Genomic DNA, 25,858 nt, shown 5'->3' with positions numbered 1-25,858 from the left:
TTTTTGTGATTGTCCCAGGCTGTTCTTTGGGAGGTGGTTTTATGTCCTTGCTTCTGGATTTTATGGTCTGTTCCTGGAGCTGGTGCCTTATGGCTTTCTTTTCAAAATCAGACCTGGCCCTTAAACAGACACAAGTGGAGTTTATGTTGTCCTTTCAAAATAGAAAAAAAAAAAAAAAAAAAAAAAAAAAAAAAAAAAAAAAAAAACACCATGAGCTACAAGCCATATATGGAGAAGTCCGGTGTAAGTTTCGTGACGTCATGTTCTGCTCTCAGGCTCCTCAAGCTGAAGTAGGCTGTGCTTTGTAAAGCTGGTCATAAAAAAAAAAAGAAAAAAAAACCCAGCATGCTGAAGATGGAGCTCAGAGGCAGAGCACTTGTCTAGCATAAACAACCCTGGGTTCATCCGAGCTCCAACAGGGAAACAGTCTGCAGACTGAGAGAACCGAGCATTCTATCAGAACCCCGCGGCTCTGGATTCTAGGTCCAGCAGCAACCAGAGAGACCATGCAGGCCATCCTTGCTGTGATGGTCTGGATGGCTTCCTCTGTGTCTAGTTCTTCATTTACAGAAAGCACTTTGCCAGATATAACAAACGAGGACTTCATCAAAGAATGTGTTCAAGTTCACAACCAGCTTCGGTCAAAAGTGAGTCCACCAGCCCGGAATATGCTGTACATGGTGAGTTCACTAGCAAGGGCTTGTTGCCCATGTCAATCAGAAGCAGCTTGCCTGCATTAATTTGGGTGTGACTTCTGGGTAACCCTGAGTGGTTTTCTTTCTTTTTTTCCTTGTAATGGACGTGTGCAGTAAACTCAGTTTTCGATCAGAGTCCACCGTAACCTTTCCCCGACTGTCTTGAGCAATACCACTGGCATGATTCAGTTCTTTCTGCACACTTCCTTTCCGCAGCCATGAGCAACAGACTTCTTTTTTGTCATGGTTTTTCCTGTTAATATTTCTGAGCTTTCTTTTTTGTGTCTTAAGGGTTCTTTTTTTTTTTTCATTATATATGCTGTGTAAAATAATGGTGTTTCATTATGATAATTCAGTGTGCTTAGGCTACACTCATTCCTTGTCCTCTTGGCCCTCTTCCTCTGATCGCTTTCCCCTTCTACGTTTCTGTGGTCTTCGGTTGTTTTCCTCTACACTTCACATAGAAGAGGTCATGATGCTTTCCCGCCTGCGTCTGCTTTATGCTACTTAATGTGATGATTTCCAATCCCATCTGTTTCCCTGCAAATGTCATAATTTTGTTCTTGGCGACTCAACAATACCGCTCAGTGTGTTTATATAGACATATCTGCACACAAGCTATTTTCCTTACCCTTTCATCTTTCTGGGAACCACTGGATGTAATCCATAGCTTGGAGGTTGTGAGTAGTGCCACAAAACAAAACAAAACAAAACAAACAACAACAAAAAAAAAAAAACCATGGATATGCAAATATCTCAAAATGTGCTGACTTCCATCCCTATAGAGACAAGCCCAAACATGTTGTAGCTGAATCACACGCTAGTCTTATGTTTATAGTTTGTGGTGATACTGATTTCCATAGTGGCTGAGCTAATTTACATACCTATCAGCAGCATGTAAAGGCTTTTTCCTCCACCCACATATCAGCAGACTTAACAGTCAGATTTCCCTAATGGTAAGGATGTTGAGCTATGCTTCTCTGAAGGACTGTGTTCAGCCCATCTGTTGCTTGTTGGATTTCTCACCCTTTTAGGGTTTAATGCTTTTAGCTCTTCATACATTTTAGGTATTAATCTGCTGATGCATAAGTAGCTGCTACATATTTTCTTCCTTTTATTTATTTATTTATTTATTTATTTATTTATTTATTTATTTATTTTTTCCGAGACAGGGTTTCTCTGTATAGCCCTGGCTGTCCTGGAACTCACTCTGTAGACTAGGCTGGCCTCGAACTCAGAAATCCACCTGCCTCTGGCTCCCGAGTGCTGGGATTAAAGGCATGTGCCACCACTGCCTGGCCTTTTTTTTTTTTTCTTTTTTTTTACTTTCCTTCTTTCTTTGCTTCTTTCTATTTTTTTTTGAACTTGATATGTAAATGAGACTGGCCTAGAACTGAGAGATCTGCCTGACTCTGACCCCTTCACGATGATACATGCGTTTAAAGGCATGTATCATCATCATGACCACTTTTTCTTCCATTCTTTAGGCTATGCCCTCAGGTAATGTTCATTTTCACTGTGCCCGTGGTTTCTAATCAGTGTAGTCTCACTTGTCAGTACTTACATATTTCCTGAACCATTGAAGCCCTGTTCAGAAAATTGCCTGTGCTTCATACATTGAAATGTTAGCCAAAGTAATTGGACAGAACAGAAAAAAATAAAAGCCACAAATTAAAAAAAAAAAAAAAAAAGATGTAAAATTGAGACATTTGGTTGTGGCAGTTTCAGGTCTCATATTTAGGTTTGTAACACACTCTGATTTGTTTCTTCTACACTGTATGAACCTGGTTTTGTGCTCCTTTGTGCATACATATTCAGTTTGTCCAGCACCACTGGTCTAGCTTCCTCTTGCATTATCTCCTTGTCTGCTTCGATGCCAATACGCTTCTGTCCCTTTTGACCAGCCCTCTGGTTTTGAAGTCTAGATTGACAATTCCTTTAGCACTCCAGTATCTGATCAGAAGTCCTTGCAGATTTTTTTTTTTACGGGCAGAGTGAGACGTGTAAGCATCTTTCAGTGGTCCTCGAATTTGAAAACGCCTCCCCAAAGCCATGAGCACGAACAGCCTTCCTAGCAGCCTTTACAGCAGTGGTTCTCAACCCAGTGCTGTGACCCTTGAACACAGCTTGTCATGTTGCATGACCCTCAACCAGAAAGCATTTTTGTTGCCACTTCCTAACTGTAATGTTGCTACTGCTGAGTTGTAATGTAAGGATGTTTTGAAAGAGAGGAGTTGCAACCCACGGGTTGAGAGCCGCTGATCTAGCGTTATCTTCAGCATGCCTTCAGTGTTTCCTCGTTTTCACTGTAGGAGTCTTTTATCCCCTTAGTAAGATGGTTTCCTACATATTTTACTGTTGGAGAACTGTCAGAATGGAATCATTGTGGAGATTTCTCTTTTGGACACTTCACTGTTCCTTCATACAAAAGCTACCGTGTATCACGTGCTGATTTTCATTGTCCCTGATACATCATGGGACTTGTTTATCTCTTAGAGCTTCTGGTTATTCAGGCAGTAGCACTCGAAGACATGGATGTTTCTGCTTCTCTCCCATTCTTTGACCTCATCACTTCTCCTTTGTACTGGCTGCTTTTGTGTTAACTGGACACAAGATAATACGAGTCATCAGGGAAGGGGCCTCAGTTTCCAAAATGCTTCCATGGAATCCAGCTGTAAGGCAGTTGTTCTCTATTAGTGATCGATTTTGGGGAGGAGGGGGTCCACCTATTTACCATCCCTGGGCTGGTGGTCCTGGGTTCTATGAGAAAGCAGGCTTGTTCCTTGAGCAAGCCATGGGAGGCAAGCTAGTAAAAAGCATCTCTCCGTGGCATCTGCATCAGCTCCCATCTCCAGGATTCTGCCCAGTTTGAGTTCCTGTCCTGGCTTCTTTGAACAGAGATGTGGAAATGAGAGCTGAATAAACTTTCATTTTAAACTTCCTGCCCAACTTGCATTTTCCTCAGGATGTGTCTTTGGAGCAATAGAAGTGTATGATAGTATTCTAATTAGCAGGCAGAGAGACTAGTGAGCACTATGCTGCTTCTGGAGTCTACCTCATTTGTCCCTTTGATTCTTCCTCTCTAAGGAACTGGAACCTGGCCTTTAAGTAGTAAGCCAGCGGGGTCCCCAGATCTGAGTTGAGTAGGCAAACAGTCTTGTGTTTGTTAATAGTAGTCTTAAGTTTTTGAATAAGATATTTCTTTCTTGACTTCTATATTGTTTAATTATTTTTCAGTCTTGGGACCCAAAACTAGCCCAAATTGCAAAAGCATGGACAAAATCTTGTGTATTTAAACACAACCCACAGCTGCATTCACGGATACACCCAAATTTCACCGCCCTGGGAGAGAATATCTGGCTTGGCTCTCTATCCATCTTTTCAGTATCTTCAGCCATCTCCGCCTGGTATGAAGAAATTAAGCACTATGACTTCAGCACTAGGAAATGTAGACATGTCTGTGGCCATTATACTCAGGTAAGTACTTCCCTATAGCTTCTTGGAACCACCTGTTTAAAGATGGAACGAACTGGACTTGGTGTTGAACAAATATATAATGAGCTAGTAGGATTATAAGAGGAAAATATACGTGGAAACATGAGTTACATGGATAAAATCATATGCAACGGCCATTCATCTAGACAGTACGAGACACTCGCATGAGATAACATTGTGTTCCTTAAATTTAGCCTTGGAATATGGCTGATGAATGAACTTGAAGCGTCTTCTCCCTAGCTATGTGGCTTTAGAGAAACATCATAGTCTCTCTGAGTTTGTTGATGTATGGGTGTTAGACCCTCCCTTACATGTTTGTGGTTAAGAAGGGAATGGGGCTTTCAGCTTAGGAAGGTAAATGGTTGTCATGGTTACATCTTCCAGGACTTGGGAATTCATAGCCAATCTTCCATGATGAGCTCTGCCTTCGGCAGGGAAGCCAGAACATGGTCGCCTACTGGAGACGTTTGGACCACTAATTTGGTCTCATATCTATGGGAGAGATAGGATTTTGAAAATTAGTTTTCCCATGTCCCAAGTATTAGCCTTCCTTTTTTTCCCTCTAGATGAAAAGGAGGAACTTACACATTGAGGGAAGTTTCTGCTGTCTCAAGTCTGTCTGACCTGAACTTGAGTTTTCTCTTCCTGTTCTGACTCCCTGGGAGGAGGGATATTCATATGGGTAACAAGTCTGTTAAAAAGCAAATTGTCTTCTGACTGCTACATATTTTGCATGCTGAGCTACTGAAATTCCAACGAACAGGCCCCTTCATAGACCTTGCACACCTCCTTTACCTGGTTAATTTATCCTGAAGTCTCTTTACATTCGACAAACTCTACTTTCAAGAACCGACTCCCACGTCTGTTCCTCCATGGACTAGGGTGTGAGCTCTTGGCTGGATAGTTTCTGTGTCATCTTTGCTCATATGGCCTCTGTCAGTTTCTCTTAATTGGACTAGTCGTGCACACGCATGTCTCCCCAAATCAGGGAGAGCTCTCCTGAGAGCCAGAAGCCATCCGCAGCTGTACTCTGCTCCCCCAGTCTTGCTCCTAATTTCTCCTTTCCCACACTTCTGAGACTGTAAAGTATTGTCATATAAGCTAATATCGCAGAGAGAGCTGTGCAGGAATCTGGACCAACACTTTGTCAGTAGCCATTTAACAAAGAGTGCAGCCCCGGAATCTAGTTTTGTAATAATTTATGTTAGAAGAGGATTTCTGAGAAATCCTTGTCTAAAATTCCTGTTTCAGCCTTCTAAGAGACCTTAGTGGTGGTGGTGGTGGTAAGGTTCATACTACTCAAGTCATTTCACGTTCCTACTGGAAAGTTACCTACAGTAGGATCTAAACTCTACTTACCCTCCTCTTTTGAACATCAGGTTGTTTACATATATTGCCCAACGATAAACAGGTAGAGCATAAATTTAGTTTGATCGTCTCTATGAGAATAGTATTGACATACTGATTAAACATTTTAGCTTCATGTTCACTGAAGACAGACTAGCAAGTTTTTCATTTTTGTTTAATAAAAGATTTTCTGGTAGGCAAGTTCCAGATAGGACTGGAGCTACAGAATCTGAGTTCATATTCCTGCCCTGACACTGTGGCCCTGGCTTTGCTTCTTTGACTAGTAAGTACAGAAAACAATGGGACTAACTGGATGGCCCAGGCTGCCCTCAGATTCACTGTGTAGCCCAAGTAAACCTTGAACTCACAATGAGCTTCCTGTCTCATCTTCAAGAATGCTGAGGTTATAGATGTGAGACACCATATCCAGCTAAGCCTAACTTTGAAAAAAAGAAGAAGAAGAAGAAGAAAAAGCTGTTTGCAAGGTCTCTTCTTAAAGGCCTGGTGCATGTTGGAAAGTGGGGAACGGTTTCCTTAGGTGGTAGGGTCCAGACAGAAGAAGATGGATAGGTCATGGGGGTGTTCACTTGTAAGGGATGCTGGAAATGTATCCCTTTTCTCTATCTTTGGTTTCCTGGCCACCACAAGGTGTGACTAGTTTCCAAGACCCTCATCACAGACCCAAAGGCAATGACAACTGTGACCATCCAGGACCCAGAACATGCCTTCCCACAGATATTTTGTCACAGTGACTAACAACTAATATATCAGGCTGTCCCTGAGGACAGCCTGGCATTTCCACCTGCCTGCCCTCAGGGATATACTAGCACCTTTGTCATCCCTTGTCCCCAACCAATGCAACAGGTATGACACATAAAAGCTCTCCTTGCCCTTTTCTATTACCTCTGCCTATATGGTCTTACTTAACCTTGTGACTTCAAGATTCGTATCTCTGTTCTCCCATCCTCATAACAGGGCCTATCCCAGTCTTTACTGGAATATATAATAGGCAGCTCAAAATGAACACTTTGAACAGAACCCTGTGCCCAAGTTCCTACCCACCTTGCTTGGTCCCTGGTTTTCTATAAAAAATAGTACCTGGGTCCCAAGCCCAAATGCTCCCCCACATGCAGAATAAGATCCAATGTTCTTAGCTATTGTTTGGTTTTGTTTTGACATATAAATCCCATTTATTTAAAAAAGTCAGACATGCTTCTGATACCTTTCAAAATCTTCACCTGAGATTTCATACTAAAAAGAATAAAATGATGTAGCCTTCTTTTCCAGAGATGAAACATTTTTTTTACAATCAAAAAATATTTTTGTTATTTCAATGTGTGTGTGTGTACATGCATACCATGAAACCCAACTCATATGGTAGTCCTTGTGGCAAGTGCCTTTATCCCCTGAGACACTTCACCTGCCCCCCGTGAGAGGTGCCCCTCTTAGGAGCTTTTTGGGAGATAGGTGTTACATATACATTTGCATATTGATATCACCTAAGGATCTAATACAGTGTATAATTTCCACACTGAACATCAGTCAGGGTCTGGATGGAGGGGCAACATGGAGACTTGAGTAAACCTCTCAGATGTTTCCTCCTCCTCCTCCTCCTCCCCCACTCCTCCTCCTGCTCTTCTCCTTGCATTCTTTTTTTTTTCTTTTATTGGATGTTTTCTTTATTTACATTTCAAATGTTATCCCCTTTCCAGGTCTCCCCTCTGGAAACCCCTCTCCCCCTGCCTCTATGAGGTTGCTCCCTAACTGTCTTAGTCAGGGTTTCTATTCCTGCACAAACATCATGACCAAGAAGCAAGTTGGGGAGGAAAGGGTTTATTCGGCTTACACTTCCATACTGCTGTTCATCACCAAAGGAAGTCAGGACTGGAACTCAAGCAGGTCAGGGAGCAGGAGCTGATGCAGAGGCCATGGAGGGATGTTCTTTACTGGCTTGCCTCCTCTGGCTTGCTCAGCCTGTTCTCTTATAGAACCCAAGACTACCAGCCCAGAGATGGTCCCACCCACAAGGGGCCTTTCCCCCTTGATCACTAATTGAGAAAATGCCTTACAGTTGGATCTCATGGAGGCATTTCCTCAACTGAAGCTCCTTTCTCTGTGATAACTCCAGCTGTGTCAAGTTGACACAAAAATAGCCAGTACACCAACCCACCTGCTCCCACCTTCCTGCCCTGGCATTCCCCTACACTGGTGCATCAAACTCCCTCAGGCCTCAGGTCCCTCCTCCCATTGATGTCTAGCAAAGCCATCATCCTCTGCCACATATGTGGCCAGCTCCACGTGTATTCTTTGGTTGGTGGACCAGTTCCCGGGAGCTCCAGGGGGTAGGGGGGTCTGCCTGGTTGACACTGTTGCTCCCCCATGGGGTTGTAAACCCCCTCCACTCCTTCAGTCCCTTCTCCAACTCCTCCATTGGGGACCCCGAGCTCAGTCCAGTGGTTGGCTGTGAGCATCCGCCTCTGTATTTGTCAGGCTCTGGCAGAGCCTCTCAGGAGACAGCCATTATCAGGCTCCCATCTCTTTCCAGCCCCGTTATTCTTGAGTCATGAACTCCATCAGCTTCCAAGAATTCTATCACCCAAGCCTGAGTGACCATGTGCTCATTCCTATGCTGCTAAAATAAACCTCCAGGATTGCCTCCCCCCCCCCCAACCCAGTCTTCTCAGTCCATCTACTCCGTAAGTGCCAAGTGGACTCAAAAATAAATAATCTTTTTCTTACCTACCAGAATTCCTTCAGTCAGCCCCCTTTGATCTCATTGGCTGTGACTGTCCCCCAATCAGACTGTGCCTCCACTTGCCTTTTTTCTGCCACCCTAACATGCCAGGCAACTTTTACTCCAGCACCTTCATCCCTGAGAATGGACGGTGCCCATTCTCCAAGTCTTCTGATCTGTCTTTGTCTGTAGTCTCACTTACATCTCAGGGAAAAAGGTCACTTCAGAGATGGTTTTCCTCAACACCCTTTGAATCGGCTGCTTTCTTCCCTTCGAGGTTACCCTGTTTTATTTAGTTGCAGCTGCTTTCTGTAGGAAGTGTTGTAGCTGCTCAGAGGAAGCATTGGAGATAACAGGATGGCTGAGCACATGGGTTTGCTTTCTTCAGTGGAAGGATGATGCCCGGTCACCTGGAACGCCGCAGTCAACTTGGGCAAACAATCCAGGGATTGCTCTTCTATTAGGAGCCAGTCTCCACCTGGATTTCCCCCACAGCCTGAGAACTGTCTGGGCTTTGTTTTAGTGACTAGAACGTTTCCTTCTGAAAGAGGCCCTATGCACGTTGTCCCCCATCAATAGAATACATCCTTACGCTTAGGACAAACCCTTCCTCTGCTCTAGGCCAGAGCCCTGAACACTTTATTGGCCAACAGAACTCACTCTTATTGGCAAAGGTCACAGGTGCTTTGCTACTTTGCAAGGGAATTTGATGTAGCAATCCTGAAGTTTGGTTGTAAGAGTGATCATGGGGAGACTCCCCACCACCAGCACCACACACACCCAGTTTGACTGTGTGGAAATGTGTGAGAGAAAAACCCCATGATCAGGCTCTAGAAGATGTCATTCAGCCTGACTGACCAAGTCTGGCTGTTCCTAGTGTTCATCTCTTCAAGGTTCATCTCCTGGCTCGCAGTGATAGCTGCAGGAACGCTATGACAGCTTTCCCAGATCATCTTGTCATGTATGTGTTTATTTTACACATGCACTCACGCACACTGTTCTGAGACTGTAACTCAGGACTTGTGTCAGCTGAGTCCAGAGTGCTTAACATTCCCTTAGTAGACTCTTATGGGACTAGAGCAGATATTCCTTGGCACAGCTATAAAGGCTTGATAATAATCAAATGGTCATTGAGTCATTTCTGTGGTTAAGAAATCTTCTTGTCCTTTTAGGTTGTTTGGGCAGACAGTTACAAACTTGGCTGTGCAGTGCAACTTTGCCCTAATGGAGCAAATTTTATATGCAACTATGGACCAGCGTAAGTGCCTGAATTCTAAAAATATGTTAATATAGGTATTTATCTGTAATATAGAAAATCTAGAAGTATAAAGAAAAAAAAATCTCAAGGCCTCTAAATCTGCTCAGAGACTTACTACATTAATACTGTGTGGGTATGTTTATACACACATATATATGCTCTAAAACACTACAAGAAGCCGGGCGGTGGTGGCGCACGCCTTTAATCCCAGCACTCGGGAGGCAGAGGCAGGCGGATTTTTGAGTTCGAGGCCAGCCTGGTCTATAAAGTGAATTTCAGGACAGCCAGGGCTAAACAGAGAAACCCTGTCTCGAAACAAACAAACAAATAAAACACTGCAAGAGCATTCTTTAAGAGTAGCATGATTAAAATGCTTGCCAAAGATGTAAATTGATATATCCATAATACCAGGAAAGGGAACTGACATTAACTTATTTTGTTTAAATCAGAGCAAACTTTCACACACTTCAAAACGTAAGTAGAGCTGCTCAGTTGACACTAATTACTTCAAGGCTTTAGACAGTTGAACTTTTCAGAGAGCAGCAGGTTAGGTTCCAATAATTATAAAACCGGCAGATAATGTTGTGTGGGAATAGTCTACATGTTTCCCGTGTTAGCTTATTTTTTGTTGATATCGTTATTCCTTTTGTACAGGGTGAATGTTATTTCAATTTTTCCTGTTTCTTGAGAGTTGTTTGTGTCCTAATATGTGGTCAGTTTTAGTGTCTGGATGGGGGATACTCTATGAACATGTTCTAACCCATGACTCCAGGGCTCACAGAACAGGGGAGTGTAAGCTTTGGCCCTGAGTGTGCCCAGTGTTCTTTGGGCACTGCCACCTTAGGCCATCCCCTTGGGGACCTTTGCTCATATTCTGTGTCTTCCCTCTTTCCCAGGATCCCAACCCTCTTACGCACCCCCTCCCCCCGGGTTTCTAGAACAAATTCAAAACTATTGTGCTTGATTCGGCAGAGCACGGTAAAGTCTGTCTGTCTTAAGGAAACTCACCCAAACCAGCCCAGGTCTTCCTCGTTTCATGTTTGCCCCAAAACAAATCTACCAATTTTAAGTGACATTTTTCCCCTTCTCTTTTAGTTTGGAATAGACAATTAAAAAAATAAGATAACGCCGGGCGTGGTGGCGCACGCCTTTAATCCCAGCACTCGGGAGGCAGAGGCAGGCGGATTTCTGAGTTCGAGGCCAGCCTGGTCTACAAAGTGAGTTCCNGCCAGCCTGGTCTACAAAGTGAGTTCCAGGACAGCCAGGGCTATACAGAGAAACCCTGTCTCGAAAAACCAAAAAAAAAAAAAAAAAAAAAGATAACAGTGATTTAATCACAACCATTCTACAACTTAGGCTGCTTATGGAGTGTTGTGCTTTTTAACAATGAAAGACACTGTACTATATTTCATTCCCGGTCCTACATGCATGCATATAAATATATGAATATTTATACATATGTATGCATATGTATGTATATGCCTGTATCTTCTAATCTCTTTTGGTTTCACAGTAAGTTGCTTTTGGGGGGTTGGGGCTAGGGAATGTGGTACACTGATAGAACATTTGCCTAGCATGGATGAAACTAAGTTATCCTCATAGGATGCATAGGAAAAAGTCCAAACATGTTAAAGAGATCAATTACTGAGTTCTCTCTATCCCTTAGATATTTGGTTAGATAATAGTTATCAGTTATTATCACATTTATATACAAATAAATTTTTCCTAATTTTCTTTTTTCTTTTGGAGGTCATTACCCCAGCCGAACCATGTATCTAGTAAAAACCATGATGGCCTGGTACATGGAAAACACCTACAAAGTGTAATAGCTTTTCTAGGATAGCCAGTGTATGGGTGGAAGTTATCACATATGCTATGGGTTAAGTAGAAAGAGCCCAACATAAGACATTTCTAGATTTTTTTTCTTTCCTGGTTCACTCATATAAGCTGACATCTTTGGCAAATTATTAATCTCTAAGATCTTCAGTTTCCTTACCTGCTTAACAGAAACAAAAATAATTCCTCAAGACTCCTCATAAATGAGACAGTATAAATTAAAGTTCATAAACACAGGGTTCACGTGACATAAGCCCTGCAAATACTAGCAACCGTCCACTTGCGTCTGTCTCTCCGCATTTTTCTAGCCTCCTGGATCTCCCTCCATCTCATCATCTGGATTTGGTCAGACATTCGGAGTAAAGTGCAGTTAGTTGTGTTGGGGGCCCCTGTACTAACGGTCTTCTGCTTTCCAGAGGAAATTACCCAACATGGCCATATAAGCAAGGAGCCACGTGCAGTGATTGCCCTAAAGATGACAAGTGCCTCAACAGTCTCTGCAGTAAGTAAGATAATAAAAACTTTCCACAGAATTAAGGTATGAGCATGATTTTTGAGCTGGCCTTGGTAAGACCCAGAAGCCAGCTCAACATACTAGGCACAAAGAAAGGATGCATGGGCAGAAGTTTGGAGATAATGCTACAGGCCTGGAGGTCTTGTGTCTCTCCATACTGGTAGGTAAGTCAGACTAGGCAGAGCTGAGGCTGCAGGGAAAGTTTAACAGACTGCCCTTAAGAAGTCTGATTTTTCCACAGTGTGAAGGGAGCAAAAGCGACTGCAGCTATGTAATCCCATGGTTCTTTGCTGCCACCTCTGTAGCAGAGTGGCTCACAGAAGCAAAGCTGGGTAGGGGTGCTTAGAAGGGAGGGGGAGACATCATCTGATAAGCCAGATACCCTGCTGAGACTTTGGTGTCCTGCTGGGTTGGATGAGAAACTGCTACCTCCTTCATCATGAACAAACTAATTAAAAGAAATACTTTAATTGCATTATTTACAAATCATATTTTAATCTTTAGTTTCAACCATAGCTCAAAACCAGATTCATCTGGTAGTTGTGGCATGATTTTTTCAATCATCCTGGTAGTATTTCTTTTGTACAAAAATTTACATATCAAGTTCATATAAAAAGACTGAAAAATATCATATTGATACTGCAGCCAAAACTGATCTTTGAAAATCATTGTACTTAAAGCCAAATCAAGGTCACAGTTGTAAAGAATTAGAAACATAGCTTCCCCTACACCTAACTTTTTCTTAATTCTGGTTTTACAGTTAACCCACGACGAGACGAGGTCTCACGTATGTATGCAAACCTTAAGCTGTGTTCCCGGGGCACTATGTAGGCTGGGCTAGCACAGCACGGGAAACTGAGCACGCTCTTCTTCGTTTCACAGGTTACTACTCTGTCGATTATCCGGACTGGCCTATATATCTACGTAACAGATACACATCTCTCTTTCTCATTGCTAAGTCGGTTCTTCTATTACTGTCTGTTATAATTACCATTTGGGTAAAGCACAAATATCCTAACTTGGTTCTTTTGGACTAAAGCCGTGGTTGGAGGACAACTGATTCACATGTGGCTATTTAAAAACTTTTCAATAAAATCTCAGTCAAAAGAACTTCTTCTAAGTCTACAGAGTTAACTTGTCTTCCGGCATTACGAATACAGACTGACCAGGTTGCCATAGCCAGGACTGCAGCGAGTGACGCACACCCAGGAAATCTCACATTTCCAGATCTGTAATACTCATGTTGATAATTCTAAATCCAATTGCCCTCAAGAATTCTTGCTGCTCTTGCAAAGCCCAGTGTCTGATTTCCAGTCCCCACACTGTCTCACTACCACCTACACCTCTAGCTCCAGTGGATTCTATGCCCTGCTCTGGCTTCAGTGGGAGAAGGGGCCCACATGCTTACATGCAGGGTATGATACCCATATATATTTCCTGGTACCTCACTCAGAACAGTGACAGATTTGATTTAGAGGCCTTGGATTTTCTGTTGTTGTTTTTTTAATCCTGGGGTAAAATAATAAATTAAGTGGAAAATTTGCATGTATTTTCCTCAAAACCAAATGTTCTGAGATTATGAAGACCAACCAATGGCAACAAACATTGGATTTGATGACTCATTCCAAAAATCTATATAATTTAAAATAACAGGTATTCCTAAAACATCTAGGCAAAACTTGCCTGGAACCAGTTGGGCACAATGTATACGTAGGTATCTACCTCCTACGTATTTATATTTACAGAGCATACGTCCACAAACAGAAGTAAACTGGTCATGATTTCCTGAGTTTGACTCAGCTAAAGCCTTCCCATCTCAAAATCCTTTACAAAAGGAAACACCTTAGAAAGTTTGGGATTTTTTCCCAATGCTACTTTTTTCTCTTCTGCTTCTTTTCGTCAGCCTCCATCTTGAGCTTAACTTCCTCCGCTGTAAGAGCGCCCAGTTTCTTCGTCTTTGCTTTCTTAACCTTTTCCTTGATAGCAGCCACATCAATCTTCGTTTCGGTAGAAGCTGCAGAAGTTTAAAACAGACGCAAATGTCATATTATACTTTTAAAGGTCATCTATGAAACAGAGACATCTGAAAACAGTTGGTCCCTCGAGATGAGCACAACCATGCAGATGAAACCCCATGGCTGACAGCATACTTAATTCAGTCGGTCAAACTCATTCTTTACACATCACATGATTTGTACAAATTACACATAATTTTGTACTTTGGAACTTTATTCATTAAGAAGCCAATTTTCCACACTACACACAAAGTATTTTAAAATTATATTTCATGAAAAATAAATATAGAGAGATCCCTTCAGTAACTATAACAAGGCTTATCAAATTAAGCTAGAAGTATTTTAACATGATTTTGTTAGTAAAAACTGTAATGTGACAGCATCTAGTGTTTTTTTTTGTTTTTTTGTTTTTTTTTTGGTTTTTCGAGACAGGGTTTCTCTGTGTAGTCCTAGCTGTCCTGGAACTCACTTTGCAGACCAGTCTGGCCTTAAACTCAGAAATCCGCCTACCTCTGCCTCCTGAGTGCTGGGATTAAAGGCGTGCGCCACCACGCCTGGCTGCATCTAGTGGTCTTAACAGGCCAAACTATTTTAAGGCTAAACTAAATACAAAAAACAATTTTAAAAGGATGCAACTTTTTCTTAGCATGAAAGAATTAAAACTTAGAATGTACCATCCAAAAAGCCTAGAGATTTTAAACCTCCACTCTACAGGGTAACTACATCTTTAATCATTGATGGTTACACAGCTACCAAAGTACTTAAAAGTGGGTATCCCACCTCCTTGTGCTGAGGTTGGCTTTGGACGGTTACTCTGACAAGTGCTACCAGAGTCAAAGGAAATGGAGGACAGGTCAGAATGAGGCCAGGTGTGGTTAAGCGGTGACCTGAGGTTTTTCCTCCTGACAGCTTTTTTTTTTTAAGATTTATTTTATTTATATGAGTACACTATATAGCTGTCTTCACACACACCAGAAGACGGCATCAGATCCCATTACAGATGGTTGTGAGCCATAATCTGGTTGCTGGGAATTGAACTCAGAACCTCTGGAAGAGCAGTCAGTGCTCTTAACCACTGGGCCATCTATCCAGCCCTCCTCTTGACAGCTTATTATCAAGACCTTAAGCTGATGAGAAGTATGTGTTAACACAGAAAGGAGCTTTTAAGCCACAGCTGGGAAAGGCCTCTCCAGTGTGGCAACAATGTTTGCATGTCTTCACAGAGATGACACGTGGTTCTGGGGTTACATCTTTCCCAATAAGGAATCTAACCCCAGCCCAGGACAGACAGACACACACGCCTAGATTATAAAAACCTCGAGGGTCACTTTTGCCTAGGCTCGTGAGTAATTCACCCAGCCGAGGAAGCCCGTTGTTTCGTAGAGGCTGACATGCACTCTGGGGTTGTCTGTCATAGACCGCGGACTTCTTACCTTCCTTTGGCTTCACAGCTGGCTTTTCCTTAGGCGGAATAAACGCTTTGTTTCGTTCTTCCTGCCTCTTTGTAAGAGCTTCTGCTTGCTTAGCCTACATCGGTGAGAAACGCCTTAGTGAAACACAACTAGTAACAAACTGTGCTCTTGATGCTGTGTGGAATCTGAAAAATCCTTACCTTTATTGCTTCCATTTTCTGCCGCTTCTTCTGATTCGCCTTCAGAAAGTATTCACCACTGGCCAATTCTTTATCAATCTATTAGAAACAGCATTTACAGTTAGAGCAGAAATAATGTAGACGAGGGAATTCCCTAAGAAGTCAGTGTCCTTGGGGTTAGGAAGGGTGGCATCAATACTGATTAATGACTGGTCACATAGAGGTAAGTACAAGCTGAGGTTAATGCACATGTGGAGCTAGGATAGAAGGTGTTTGTGATCCGCACAGCTGACTAAGTCAGGTAGGATCAAATGTCAGGGTGTCAGCAAGGTATGAAAAGCAATCAGATGAGTCTGGGGGAACCTGAGACTCCAAGAAGGCAGAACAAGTCTTAGAAAGGATAGAAACTACGGCACAAAAGAACAGTGAAAGGCTCTAGGCCAGGTGTGGCTGTGCAGGCCAGGTGTGGCTGTGCATGCTTTTGGTCCACACCCCCAGGGAGGCTAAGGCAGGAGGACAGAGCTCAAGGCCAGCCAGGCCTACAGGACTAGACCCTGTCGCAGAGGAGAGGGGAGAAGCTAAGAGGAAGAGGGGACCCAAACAAAGCCACTGTCTTAATTCTTATACTTTCTCACTTCAAAGTCCCTTGAGGTCAATGTCATCACCTCACTTAGGCATGAGGACACAGACTCACAGTCATGTCATATAAAATATCTTACTCACAAAGAGGTGTGAGCACAAGTCAAGGCACTGCTGTTTCAAGAAACCCCTCCCTTCACAAAGAAGAGACAAAGTAATGGGTGTACAACCTTGTTTTGGGGTGAAAAAGCACATGGGTCATCAACAAGAGAGACTGAAGTACTATAATATTAGAAAGCCCACAACAGTGGGTGTCACAAAGGGGGTGCTAAGGTTCCTACCAACTTTCCTGTGGAGCTGCTGGGCCAACATCCCTGACTGTCAGATATAAAGACAAAAAGCCCACAGGGCAACGATCAATACTCACCAAGAAAAGAGGTAAGACCCAAATAAAACTATTAGGAAAAGGGGGAATACTAAAACCCACACTAACTAAATACAAAAGTTTGCTAGCAGTTATTACACAACTACATGCCAATTATATGACTTGAAGGGAAACATGCTCTAGGCATTTATAAATCTGTCAGTGACAAAGAGACTAAATGAGTATTGTCTCCTAATAAAAGGGAAAAAGCCCAGGACCACCAAATGGCTTCAGTGCTGAACTTTTATTTTAAACTTTCAAGAACTGACTGTTTTCACTCAGCATGGCACCAGAGGCCGGTAAGTAGGCAGTCCATCGGTTTATGGATTCAGTTACATAGAAAACGCAAAGGATGCCATGGAAACATTTAAAACTGATGAGTGAACCCAGGAAAAGATACAAAATCAGCAGTCAAAGTCCTTAGCTTTTCTATCCCCAGTAACAAATTTACTATAGTCAAGGGCATCCAATCTTTTGATATATGACACCATAACACCCATCTACAAATGTAGTGGCTGCATTCATGGTTATCCAGGGAAATGTGAGCAAAAGGCTGGGAATGCCGGGAAGTTACCTTACTCACTAGAACCAGCTTTAACACACACGTGCGTGCACACCAGCAAACTTAGTAAGAAAGCACAAGACCTCTACGATGAACATTATAGATCAACAATGAAATGGCTGAAGATAGAGATGGGAAGATCTTCCCTGTCAATGGATTCAAGGAATTAATAGTGATGAATGTCCACGTCACCGACAGCAAACTATAATCAATGCAATTACTGTTCTTCACAGATGGGAAGAGACAATCCTAAATTCATATGGAAGGACACAAGATCTTTAGTCACAATCCCTGACTTAGCACAGAGCTGTAGATGTATAAAGACCACCCCTGCTATGTAACAGGGCTCCTTTGGCTCCCACTTTCCTTCCTTCCCAGAACAGATGCATTCCCACTGCTGTCTCACTACGAACACCATTCTCACTAACACCCCTGCCCCAGCCACTGGCCTTAAGGGTTTCCCTGAAACCCCAAACACAGGTCAGTGAGGAAGGGAAGACGGTGGGCAGAAAATGGTTTATGTTTAAATGAGAAACGACATAGTAAAGACTGAGTACTGTGAGATACAGGCAAAGAAAGGAAGAGTCAAACCAGATCCCAGATAGGTGGAGCTCCAACTCAAGCACAAAAAGAGACTTTACATGGGTCAGGAAATGCGAGACAAGAAGTCTAAGGAACTCTTTTCTGATGACCTCAAATATTCCAGAGCTGTACAATGCTGGGATCTGCCGGGTGTGGGAGAGAACAGAAAGGGGACAGAAAGGACTGCAACGTAGTTAGGCCGAGCAGAAGTTGGAGACACAAACTTTTAGTGAATTTAATCCAATTTCTCCACTTTAATTTTTTTGCCTAACTCCAATTTTTGAGTTTTCCTGGGAAGGTGTGGCTAAAGAATGTGTATATGAGAAAGAGAGGCGGAGAGAGGAGAGGGGCTCCTGGCTGTATGTGTGAAGGAGAGGACCAGAAGACAGCTGACAAACAAGGAAGGAACCTGCAGCTCACAGCTACGGCAACAAATGCATGTCGGAGGTAAGACTTTGCAGTATGTAGTCAAAATGTGAAATCCCTAGGTAGCTTTTAGCCTCAGAGCCCTGGCTGCCTGACACCCCCCTCCCCCAACACAGTTACTCACAATGGGATACCCACTCCCCAGACCCTTGCTATCAAGTTCTCACGTCCTAACACATGCACACCTACAGCCAACCCAAACTCTAGTGTTTCCAAACTCAGGATAATGTAGTTTCATCCGCACCCAGCATTCGCCGCTGGCCACTGACCTGACTCTCGGGCTGTGGGGGCGGGAAGGGCGTGTACTCCTTCTTGATGCTCTTCTTCTTTGGTTCCTTGCGCTTATTCACATTTTTGTGCTTGAACTGTGGCAAAAATCTTTCCCAACTTTGTGATCGTAACTCAGAATCTTTTGCCAACTCCCGTTTAATCATCAAGGTCTTTAGGCACATACATATAAATAAAATTATTACTTTAAAATTCATACATCATCATCATCATCACATTGCTTCTAAAAGTAAGGACAAGCTTCTCGCGTGTTCAGAATGAAACGAAACTAAGCCTGCACAACCAGCCGGAAACTCTAAGTCTAGATCAAATGAAGATAACATATGGAAACGAAGCTCAGCTTCCCTGCCATCGTCCATTGAATAACAGGGGGAGTTGGTGCTTAATTAGCTGTTGCTTCCAGTGAGTGGGAAGCTTTCAGTAGCAACTGAGGTATCGTAAGGCCCAGGAATTTCAAATCACTTTTACCCCCAGCTTCCTGAAATGTCAGTGCATCCCGCACAAGCACCCATCAATACTATGGCTGCGTTCCAGCTCAGTCAAGTGTCTCCCACACACGGTGCACGCATTAAATCCCAAAGGAAGCTTTCATGCAACCTCAGAGTCCAGACTTTGACACAGGCAGAAACTCTACTGATGCCGCCTCTCCTCAGTCCTCAGCAGCCTCTCTTCACTGTACTGCAATGCTACAATAAAGGTCAGTGTCTCTCCATAGTTTTTACAAGGGAGATACAATCTCCAAAGAGGGCCAGGGTGGGACAAATTTTATCCCCAATTCTCTGCACATTACATTTTCATACAATGTTTAATTTTCAGTTTGTGAAGTTAGAACTCTGACAATCACTAATTACTAATGTATAAACAAGACTCACTTTAATGTTATAAATTGGATGGATATTCTTCATGGTATCAAGGACTACTTTTCGAACCTGAAATTTACAGAGAAAAATGAAGCGGTCACAAAGATTTCAACAGACTGGACAGAAGAGGATTAAGCTCCTGTAAACTATCCCATGAATCAGAGTCTATGGCCACACTGGATCCCGTGAATCGAGTCTAGAGCCACACCAGATACACTTTAACTGTTCTCAGTGGCTTCTCCATCTTCTGTGACAGCAGTCAACTGTTTTAAACAAATTATGTCTCATGACTATGACCATACAGTAAATAACTAACAAAATACCCAAGGCCCTACAAGTACTACTGATTTAGGGCAAGACAGCTGGATTTAGAGTCAAAAGACGAGGGTTCAAATCCTGGCATAGGGGCTACAGCTCAGCAGGAGAGAGCTTGCCTATTGTGCACAAGGCTTTGGGTTTGATTTCCAGCACTGCAAGAATAGTAATTGCTATTATAATAATAAATAATAACCCTGGGACTACCACATCATGTAAGAGTCAATTAATATTCCTATTTCAGCTTTATATCTGTAAAATGGAGATAAAACTATATCTCAGATCTACTGTAAGAATTAAGTAACATATTTCCAAAAATGTAAAACTGTAAAGTATTTGATGTTATTATTGCTCCATTAGAAAGAGTAGGTAATTTTTGAGAGAGAAGCCATAAGAATGCCTACTAAAGGAATTCCAAGAGGGAGGCAAACCACACAGCCAGATCTAGCTCAACACGGTAAGAACAGGACCTGACAGGAAGCTATGTCCCATGGGTGTTCTCACAAGATCGGAGAAGGTGCAGAGATGTCTACAAAAAACACTAAAGCAAAAGATCCAGTGGTTTAAAGGGAAAGGCTGCAGAGGCTGACCTCTACTGGTTGCACGAGTTACTACACTACCAGGACCTTGGCTCAGTATCCAGATGCTGGCACCCTGTGTGGATGCAAGGTCTATTAGGTAAGCTAAGAGGATCTGAACTCCCTCTGAGGTCTTACAGTGGGAAGGATGCCTATGCATACACCTAACTGGGAACCGCCATGTCTCCACAGCTGTCAAAGGTTGCCCAAAGCACCTGAGATTCTAGGAAGTGATGACACCCTCAAGTTACATGTCGAACAATTTACAACTTAGAAATCAAAGCACATTCTAAAAATACGCAACGATTAGAAGACATTACCCGATGAACACTTATGTGACAACCACGTTAGTTATTTCATGTGTGTCTGGTGGCAGTGTCGGGTCCTAGCTCTCACCTCTTTGAGGCCACTGAAAGGTCCGATGGCTGAGACCGTGTTCCCCTGAACCATGACGTAACAGTTTGTCAGGAGCTCCAGTGCCTGAGGCAGAAGAGCAAGATCAGACTCAGTGCTCGGAGAGTCAGCAAGAGGTGCCCATGCCCCGTAACGACAAGTACCTTCAAGGTGGATCCTTTGGGACCAATAAGCCGCTGTCTTCTCTTCACAAATCTCTCTTTATTTCTCACTAGAGAGCCGATTTTAATGATGTCACACGCAACATCATCCTGAAGTATCCGTACTGCCTTTTAGGAGAAGGGAAAAAGTATCAGCATTCTTCTTTTCCAAGCCCAGGCTACTAAAATGCAAGTACAAACATGGACACTGGGAGGAGGGTGGTGGGCAGATGGAAAGACACAGTATCACAGGCTGGGGAACACGCTCCCGTGCTTTCCTGAGACCCTGCCCACTTTGTTTTTGTGTGCAGAGTCTCTCACTGGCCCAGAGCTCACCAAGTTAATCCCCCTGGCCCAGACACACCTGTTCAAAGGAAACGCTCCTGGCCAAGAGCTTTATTAGGTCTCGGGCCCTAATGATGATGTAAGGGTCAAACGTCTTCTTTGTTGTACAAACAGTCATGCTACCCTCGATCAAGTCCAGCGTTGCTTTAACATGCTACAAAAAGAAGGAAAGAACCCAAAATGGGTTCAGTTGTAAATCAATATAGAGTCGACCCCAACCAAACTAAGAACCTCTGTGCCCGTGAGCTAACTACAAAGCCTCTCAACTCCCTCCCCGAATAATCTGGGCCGTTAAATACAAATGATGAATACTTGATTAATTTCACACTTGGCAGGATGTAAGAAACTGAAGCAATTGTAACCCAAGACTGAGAAATGAATTTTCCTTTTCAATTTCTTTCTACCTGGTTAAGGGACTAAATACAAAACAAATTATGACAGGTTTACAATGCAATAGTTAGCAAAAGTGAGCACTAACTCTCAAGAACAAGACCCACGTGAGGGAGGAGGGAGAGTGCACACTCGTGCACATGCACACGTGGAGGCCAGGGGTCGGCTCTCAGTGTCACTCCCTAGGCACTGCTTGGAGCTCACCAAGTTAGCTGCTGGCTAGCCCGTGAGTCCCGGGTCTTCTGCCTCCATCCCTGGCTGCTTACACGGGGTCTGGGGATGGAGCTCCAGGCCTGAGGCTGGCATTACAAGCACTTCACCAACTGTGTGAGCTCCACAGCCCCAGGAACTGGATTTTACCAGAGCAAAGCAAAAGGCTCTGTTCTGCCTTGTGACACATTCAGAAGAATCCTGCATCACGATGGGTGAGCAATGAACATCTCAACACCGGCACTCTGGAGACCTGGCGGCAGGGAGCAAACATGGGAAAGCTGGTGCTCCAGCGAGTGTGCTTTAAAATAAACTCTGAAACGTGGCTTGGCTCAACCTGGCCAGGTACATGAGCCCATGCTTACCACCACTGCCTACGAAAGGCAGTTGGAGGTCTGGATGGAACAGGTAATCCTAGATGGCTTGAGGAACCTCTAAACCATTATGAATGAACTCTAAGAATAAAGGTTACCTAGATTCTTTTAAATACTAAAGGAACCAAATTAAGCAGCTATTATGGCATTTCAAAACCAAACTCCACCAGCACACACAAATTTCACTAAAAGTAAAGGCACAAGCAAGAGCAAGCTCTCAAAGGAACTGTTTAAAGCAGGCGTACATGCTCATTCAAGGCCTTCTGCACCAGCGGCCAGCACTCCTTCAGGTAAGCCTCTCGGTATTTCGGGAACAAGGTTGCGAAGCTGCTCTCCTCCAAGAGTCCTCTGGGATTGTCCTCTTTAGAAAAAGCTGGTTCCTTCCAACCATCAGGGACAGTGAGGAGCTCCGCCTCATCTACAGAGGAAAGAATTCACATCACATGGTAATGGTCCTTCACACACACTCTATGCACATCTTCATAAGATCACCAATGCATTGTTTCATATCCGCATCCCTGGTTGTTACATTATTCAGCATCATGACCATGGCCCCATCATCATCATGCTGTAATAGGATCATCTGAATACATTGCGGTTGCCTCATCACAACAAGGATGCTTTCCCTGTACCCACTCTAACTGGGATGCACCAGTAGACAGCAATTACTAAGACACTTTCACTGCACAATAATGTGGTTCAAACACCTTATCACTTTTATCCCTTATTATTAATAACCTTTCTGACTTTCTTGGTACACAGTCCTACCCCCACCCCAACATGTCTGTGTGTGTAAAAAATTCCTAAAATTGGATTCTGGTGTACAATGTCAATTAACAGCCACTGTAAAAGAATTTTAGGATTTCCAAAGAGCTTTATACACACCTTTCATCAATAAAAGAAAGCCACTATTACTATTTCTACTTTATAGAAGATATTCAAACCAAAAGGACAGGCCAGAGGGACAAATGCTGAAATGGCCTAGGATCCTGACAACTATATGAGATCACCTCTGGAGAGCCTGCTTCACTTCTCAAAACTCCCTGTCCCAGAACTTTAGAAATCCCTCAAATCCAATAGCTACACGTTAACTCTACCCAAAGAGAACCATCCTTGATCTTGCAGCGTCAGCACACCTGTGGGAGTTTGTGGGCATGGCCATCTGGGGCTCCATCCCAGGCAGAGTGAATCTGCTTCTCTGGGGTGAGGCCCAGAGATCTGTGCTTAAACGTCATCCTGTCCTTAAACCACCGAGGTCTGAAAGGCAGGCCCTTGGCCCACGTTATCAGCCACAGGTAAGAAAATGTACTTTCTACTTCCATTCACTCTGGTTCAAGCTCCTGACAACGGGTCCTCATCAACCACTCATTCTCCAATTCCTGCTTTTTAAGAACTGCAAACTAAAATCCTATGAAAACCAGGAACATGGGGCGGTCGTGGCCCACGCCTTTAATCCCAGCACTCGGGAGGCAGAGGCAGGAGAATTTCTGAGTTCGAGGCCAGCCTGGTCTACAGAGTGAGTTCCAAGACAGCCAGGGCTATACAGAAAAACCCTGTCTCGAAAAAGCAAAACAAAACAACAACAACAAAAACCGGGAACATGAATTGCATTATGAGTGTGTCCAGATCCAAGTTAAACAGTTCAAGTGCTGTCAATCGGTAACAGGGAAAGGGGCCACCTGCCAAAGCACTGAAACAGGCAAAAGAAATAAAAGCCACTTTCACAACACTGGAAGCACAAATAGCCCCAAAACATGAAACTGTGCAACTTCATCATTGGTGAAACCCAATTAAAAACACAATCTGTATCTGAAATTGTATCTACTTCTTATCTACCAAATAGCACATTTTCTAAAGTGAAATAAAAAAAAAAAATCATGCTGGGCGGTGGTGGCGCACGCCTTTAATCCCAGCACTTGGGAGGCAGAGGCAGGNAGGCAGGCGGATTTCTGAGTTCGAGGCCAGCCTGGTCTACAGAGTGAGTTCTAGGGAAACCCTGTCTCGAAAAACCAAAAAAAAAAAAAAAAAAAGAAAGAAAGCAAGCAAGCTCAGGCCCAGGGTTAAACCTTCCTAAGAGAGAATGTGCGAACCCTAGTAGAGGAAGGGCAAGGGAACTAAGGCCACTTAGGACCAAGAATATCACTTGTTTATTAGGTGAGGGTGAAAGTCTAGCTATATAAGTACATCCAGGACCTCAAAAACAAAACAAACAAACAAACAAACAAACAAAAAATCACTGTAAATTTGGATCGATGAAAAATCTCAGCTATTAGAGTTGAGCTGGCCCAGTTTCCCCTCCATGGTTGACTGTACCCTCACGCTGTGAACATAAACAAACCTTTCCTAAAACAAAAGAAAAAAAACCTGGCCCAACTCCTTCCGGTAGCATTAGCATAACTTGAAGATACACTGCAATTGAGTTTCCAATCCTAAGTTCCTACAGAGATCCTGAGGCATTGCCAGAAGACATACACAAAGGTGCTTACAAGAGCAAGCTGAAGGCAGAGCTCAAATGTCCGCCAACGGCGGAATTTAAATATTACACAGCATCGTAAAGAATCAGAAGCTAAAGACACAGACAACGTGCATAGAGTACACAGCTCCATTCATTCTCCTATAATTCAAAAGGAGACAAAAATCGAAGCGTTTTGTTAAAAATCATAATAGCTGTAGATAGGTAACAGAAAGCTCGAACGAATTACTCCGGGTACCAGAAAGGAAGCTATATAGCATCTGTGATTGGCACATAGATAACTTGAGGAAGATGGTCTACTCATCCTGTCAATTCCTCGAGCGTTGGTTTGAAGCTTTTACCGGTGTCTATAGTCCCTGCCGTATTTTACGTACTTAGTTTTTAAAAGAAAAAAATTTTTTCTTTTTAAATTGAAGGTAGGCAAAAACCAAACTCTCATCATAACGGAAAGAAGCAATCAAACTAGAGCAGCCAAAAATCAAACTAGGGGTTAGAGCTAAAGACTGAGAGCTGTGTCATTTAGCAACTTAATAACCAGATAAAAGTTCTGACAAAACTTCCTATTGAGCTCCGTCCCCACCTTTCCCCGTCCGCCTCCCTCATCACCATCGGCGCTCGCAGGACCCGAAGATTCTCCCACCTGATCCTGATCCGCATCCTCTCAACCTCCCCTCCCAGAGCTCAAGGCAGAACTGCCGCGCCTTCCACAATCTCTGAGTCCTCACGCTTTTACCGGGGACAAAAGGCACATCGGGTACACTTGCCAGGGACGGTCGCTGGCAAAAACACTGCGTTAGCTGCACGTGGCCGGCGCAACCATCAACACCCGCAACCCTCGGCTACCCCGGCTACCGCAGGCACTGCACAGCCTAAAGGAGGCTCAACCCAAGTGCGCGACCAAGGAAAGAGACAAAGATGCTTCGAGATCTGCCAGCTCCGGGCTTCGGGTCCCGCACTGCCTCACCTTGGGTCTCACGCTTCTGTTTCTGCGGCTGAGAGTCACGTTTTTGAGCTTCTTTCGCAGGCGCCTCCGCAGAAGTTGCCATCGCAAAACTGCTTCCGGCGGCCCCGGAAGCGGAACTGTTCTTTAAAATCCCGCCGGCTACAACGTGTAAAACGCAAAACGAGTTCCGGATAATCCCTACCAGACCTGCGTGGTCTCTGCTCAGACGAACAGGAAGCCGACGGGGGGTGGGGGGTGGGGGGAGCTTGACACTTCCTTCCCAGGATGCATTGCAACCTCGGTGTTGCACGCTGGGAATGGTAGTTTTCTTGTATCAAGCTCTAAATTGTAGCTACTTGTACTTCTTTTTTGAGAGGGAAAGGAAAGGAAAGGAAAGGAAAGGAAAGGAAAGGAAAGGAAAGGAAAGGAAAGGAAAGGAAAGGAAAGGAAAGGAAAGGAAAGGAAAGGAA

General features: G+C 43.6%; 2 protein-coding genes across 2 annotated transcripts; one reads left to right on the top strand and one right to left on the bottom strand.

Annotated features, from left to right (window-relative positions):
* The first annotated feature begins 262 nt into the window (after positions 1-262).
* Glipr1 (GLI pathogenesis related 1) lies at positions 263-12,989 on the top strand. Its single transcript, XM_021174790.1, has 6 exons — positions 263-680; positions 3,933-4,172; positions 9,444-9,529; positions 11,782-11,867; positions 12,640-12,666; positions 12,762-12,989. The coding sequence occupies exons 1-6, from the start codon at positions 507-509 to the stop codon at positions 12,914-12,916; spliced, it is 768 nt and encodes a 255-aa protein (XP_021030449.1). The 5' UTR covers positions 263-506; the 3' UTR covers positions 12,917-12,989.
* Positions 12,355-25,558, bottom strand: Krr1 (KRR1 small subunit processome component homolog). The gene is made up of 10 exons (XM_021174788.2): positions 25,410-25,558; positions 22,218-22,390; positions 21,018-21,152; positions 20,657-20,782; positions 20,496-20,579; positions 19,219-19,275; positions 18,328-18,498; positions 15,507-15,584; positions 15,328-15,421; positions 12,355-13,893 (listed from the first exon to the last, which is right to left on the bottom strand). Exons 1-10 carry the CDS (start codon positions 25,489-25,491, stop codon positions 13,751-13,753), a joined length of 1,143 nt encoding a protein of 380 aa, XP_021030447.1. The 5' UTR covers positions 25,492-25,558; the 3' UTR covers positions 12,355-13,750.
* Between the last annotated feature and the right edge of the window lie 300 nt (positions 25,559-25,858).

Source organism: Mus caroli, chromosome 10 (genome assembly GCF_900094665.2).
Source record: "Mus caroli chromosome 10, CAROLI_EIJ_v1.1, whole genome shotgun sequence".
NCBI lineage: Eukaryota > Metazoa > Chordata > Mammalia > Rodentia > Muridae > Mus > Mus caroli.
The sequence above is the reverse complement of the archived record's forward strand: the minus strand, read 5'-3'. Positions and strand labels throughout refer to the sequence as shown.

Excerpts from the sequence above, each read along its gene's own strand:
- Glipr1 (XM_021174790.1), top strand. The coding sequence starts at position 507 with ATGCAGGCCATCCTTGCTGTGATGGTCTGGATGGCTTCCTCTGTGTCT. Across the intron at positions 11,868-12,639 it reads GTGCCTCAACAGTCTCTGCA|TTAACCCACGACGAGACGAG; the intron begins GTAAGTAAGATA and ends CTGGTTTTACAG. Across the intron at positions 12,667-12,761 it reads ACGACGAGACGAGGTCTCAC|GTTACTACTCTGTCGATTAT; the intron begins GTATGTATGCAA and ends TTCGTTTCACAG.
- Krr1 (XM_021174788.2), bottom strand. The coding sequence starts at position 25,491 with ATGGCAACTTCTGCGGAGGCGCCTGCGAAAGAAGCTCAAAAACGTGAC. Across the intron at positions 19,276-20,495 it reads CTTTCAGTGGCCTCAAAGAG|GTTCGAAAAGTAGTCCTTGA; the intron begins GTGAGAGCTAGG and ends TGTAAATTTCAG. Across the intron at positions 18,499-19,218 it reads ATCCAATTTATAACATTAAA|ACCTTGATGATTAAACGGGA; the intron begins GTGAGTCTTGTT and ends ATGTGCCTAAAG.